Source organism: Aplysia californica, unplaced genomic scaffold (genome assembly GCF_000002075.1).
Source record: "Aplysia californica isolate F4 #8 unplaced genomic scaffold, AplCal3.0 scaffold02203, whole genome shotgun sequence".
NCBI lineage: Eukaryota > Metazoa > Mollusca > Gastropoda > Aplysiida > Aplysiidae > Aplysia > Aplysia californica.
Window position 1 is genome coordinate 1 of NW_004799473.1, and position 3,430 is coordinate 3,430.

The 3,430-nt window shown below is 40.1% G+C and overlaps 1 protein-coding gene across 1 annotated transcript; it reads left to right on the forward strand.

Moving 5' to 3' along the window:
• Nucleotides 1–369: 369 nt before the first annotated feature.
• LOC118479104 lies at nucleotides 370–2,669 on the forward strand (the record flags this gene model as incomplete). Its single annotated transcript, XM_035973736.1, has 2 exons — nucleotides 370–450; nucleotides 2,568–2,669. Coding segments are annotated over 2 exons (183 nt in total), but the record flags the coding sequence as incomplete, so codon positions are not given.
• Between the last annotated feature and the right edge of the window lie 761 nt (nucleotides 2,670–3,430).

The following is a 3,430-nucleotide window of genomic DNA, read 5'->3' on the forward strand; positions in this document are numbered from 1 at the left end:
GTAGATAGATAGATAGATAGATAGATAGATAGATAGATAGATAGATAGATAGATAGATAGATAGATAGATAGATAGATAGATAGATAGATAGATAGTGAAGAATTGCAGCAAGATCATACTGGAAACAGAGGAAGAGGCAGGCTCATAAGAAAAGATGGAGAGAAGGGGTCAGAGAAACATTGGACAAAAACAATCCAAGCATACAACAGACGACACAACAAACTGGACAAAGACCTTTGCTTCTCCTCTCGATACCATAATATGGTAACAATAACAATAATAAACGATAGGCACATTTAACAATAACAATAACAAACGGCATCAAAATAAAACAAAAACATAAACAATAAATTTTTAAAAAATAATAGGACAACAAAACAATAAAGAACATCGATCTAGAAAATAAAGTTGAAATAAAGATAATAACAAAACAACAAAAAGTGCAGCAAAAACAATAACAATAACAAAAGATACCAAAATAAAACAATAACAATAACAAAAGATACCAAAATAAAACAATAACATTCACAAAAGGTAACAAAATAAGACCAAACATTAACAAGGAGCAAAGTATACCAAGGACAATGACAATAACAACAGAGAGTATACCCCCGTAGGGTTGTGCGATTGTGCGGAGTGTTTTTTCGCGTAATTCTGCAACATTTGCGTAATTTTGGATTATCTGCGTTTTTTCACGTTATTTCCCTTTTCTCACCAAACAATGAATGAATGAACGCCTCGCCATGTGACTCAAGGGACGTAATCACCGTAACAAGTCTCATTGAACTGAAAAGCTGGTTATTTCCCCTGTTAGAAGATCTTGGTTATGGGTTGGGATTTTGTTCCTTGAGCATGTTCAATTTTTCAATCCATCAAAAGTTGTTGTTCTCATGTCTGCTGATGTTTCATGTTTGAGTGTTGACAGGTGTCCCTGGTTTTAGTAACGTGCCAGCATCACAGGTGCAGATGTCCTTTTTTTTTTTTTTTTTAAACATTTTTCTTTCCTCTATAGATCTAGATCTAGATCTACAGCTGAAGGTTACAGAGATTATTATTTTTGGTTAGTTTTTTTTGTTTTTTTTTCTACTGATGTGTATTGTTTTCTTTTCCAAATACACAACAAATTACTGATACTGATTTGTTCTGTTTTCAATGTTTCTGTACATAAAACATGAGAATCAGGAAACATCCTGTTGAAAAAGTGCAAAAACATGTCGCGAATGGTGTTACGTTAACTTGCATAATGTTTGCATAATTTTGCTTTTTTGTGCATAATTTGGCCTTCTAAATTTGCATAATTCTACGGGGACATAACAACAACAGGGAGTATAACCTTATGCCCCCCAAAAAACCCAAACGAGAGCAAAATAACGTAAAAACAATATATAAGAACAACTAAACAAAAAAACAGCGAAATACAGAAAAATAAACAATAGAACTATAACATAGGAAAATATAGCACAATATAGCAAAATCAATAACAAAAGGTAGCAAAACAAATAACAAACAATAACAAAACAAAGCAAAACCTATAATAGATAATATATATCCAAATATAACGCCCAAAAATGTTTAAAAACAACAATAATAAAAGCAAGAAATCTCTCTCAAAAACGAATGTCACAAAACGTAATATTCCACACAGATAGGTACAAAGCAAAGACTACTATACTCAGTATGGTAGTCCTTGGTACAAAGTACAAATCCCACGAAATTAACAAGAAACACAATCTTACCTGGCTCAAAAGATAGCACAGTGACACAACTTAGGTCAGCTCCAAACCAAAGATTTATACCACAAAGATCACAAACACAACGACATCACTGCACAACTTAGAGCTGTACCCCACAGTGCAGAGTCAAAACAGTGGGTGGTTGACGGGTGCTCTGGTGTGGTTTGCTCCTTCTTTCCTTTTAAACATCTATCGTCCTTATTTCTCCCCCTTTTCTTTGTAGTATGTTACTCTCAAGTACCACTAATTCTAATCTTGGCACTTGTACGACCTATCTATGTTCCGACAATAGCCGTGCAATAATTACTACGACTGAGTGAGACAGCCGTGTAAATCCCCGCACGCTCCGAGAGATGGGATTAGCGGAGTTAGGTCAACTCTGGCGCGACTCGCACACTCAGTTCTGCTCAACACAGCCACGGTAGAGAGCCACAACAGAGCCTCAGAGAGAGGCACAAGAGAGCCACAGAGAGAGCCACAAGAGAGCTACAAGAGAGAGCCATAGAGAGAGCCAAGATAGAGCCACAGAGAGAGCCACAGAGAGAGCTAAGATAGAGGCACAAGAGAGCCACAAGAGAGCCAAAAGAGAGCCACAAGAGAGCCACAAGAGAGCCACAAGAGAGAGCCATAGAGAGAGCAAAGATAGAGTCCCAAGAGAGCCACAAGAGAGCTACAAGAGAGAGCCATAGAGAGAGCCAAGATAGAGTCGCAAGAGAGCCACAAGAGAGCCACAAGAGAGAGAGAGCCATAAAGAGAGCCAATATAGAGGTCCAAGAGAGCCACAAGAGAGCTAAAAGAGAGAGTCATAGAGAGAGCCAAGATAGAGTCACAAGAGAGCCATAGAGAGAGCCAGGATAGAGTCTCAAGAGAGCCACAAGAGAGCTACAAGAGAGAGCCATAGAGAGAGACAAGATAGAGTCGAAAGAGAGCCATAGAGAGCCAAGATAGATTCGCAAGAGAGCCATAGAGAGAGCCAAGATAGAGTCGAAAGAGAGCCATAGAGAGAGCCAAGATAGAGTCGCAAGAAAGCCATAGAGAGAGCTACAAGGGAGAGCCATAGAGATAGCCAAGATAGAGTCGCAAGAGAGCCATAGAGATAGCCAAGATAGATTCGCAAGAGAGCCATAGAGAGAGCCAAGATAGAGTCTCAAGAGAGCCACAAGAGAGCTACAAGAGAGAGCCATAGAAAGAGCCAAGATAGAGTCGCAAGAGAGCCATAGAGAGAGCCAAGATAGAGTCGCAAGAGAGCCACAGAGAGAGCCAAGATAGAGTCGAAAGAGAGCCATAGAGAGAGCCATAGAGAGAGCCAGGATAGAGTCGCAAGAAAGCCACAGAGAGAGAGCTACAAGGGAGAGCCATAGAGAGAGCCAAGATAGAGTCGCAAGAGAGCCATAGAGAGAGCCAAGATAGAGTCGCAAGAGAGCCACAAGAGAGCTACAAGAGAGAGCCATAGAGAAAGCCAAGATAGAGTCTCAAGAGAGCCATAGAGAGAGCCAAGATAGAGTCGCAAGAGAGCCATAGAGATAGCCAAGATAGAGTCGCAAGAGAGCCATAGAGATAGCCAAGATAGATTCGCAAGAGAGCCATAGAGAGAGCCAAGATAGAGTCTCAAGAGAGCCACAAGAGAGCTACAAGAGAGAGCCATAGAAAGAGCCAAGATAGAGTCGCAAGAGAGCCATAGAGAGAGCCAAGATAG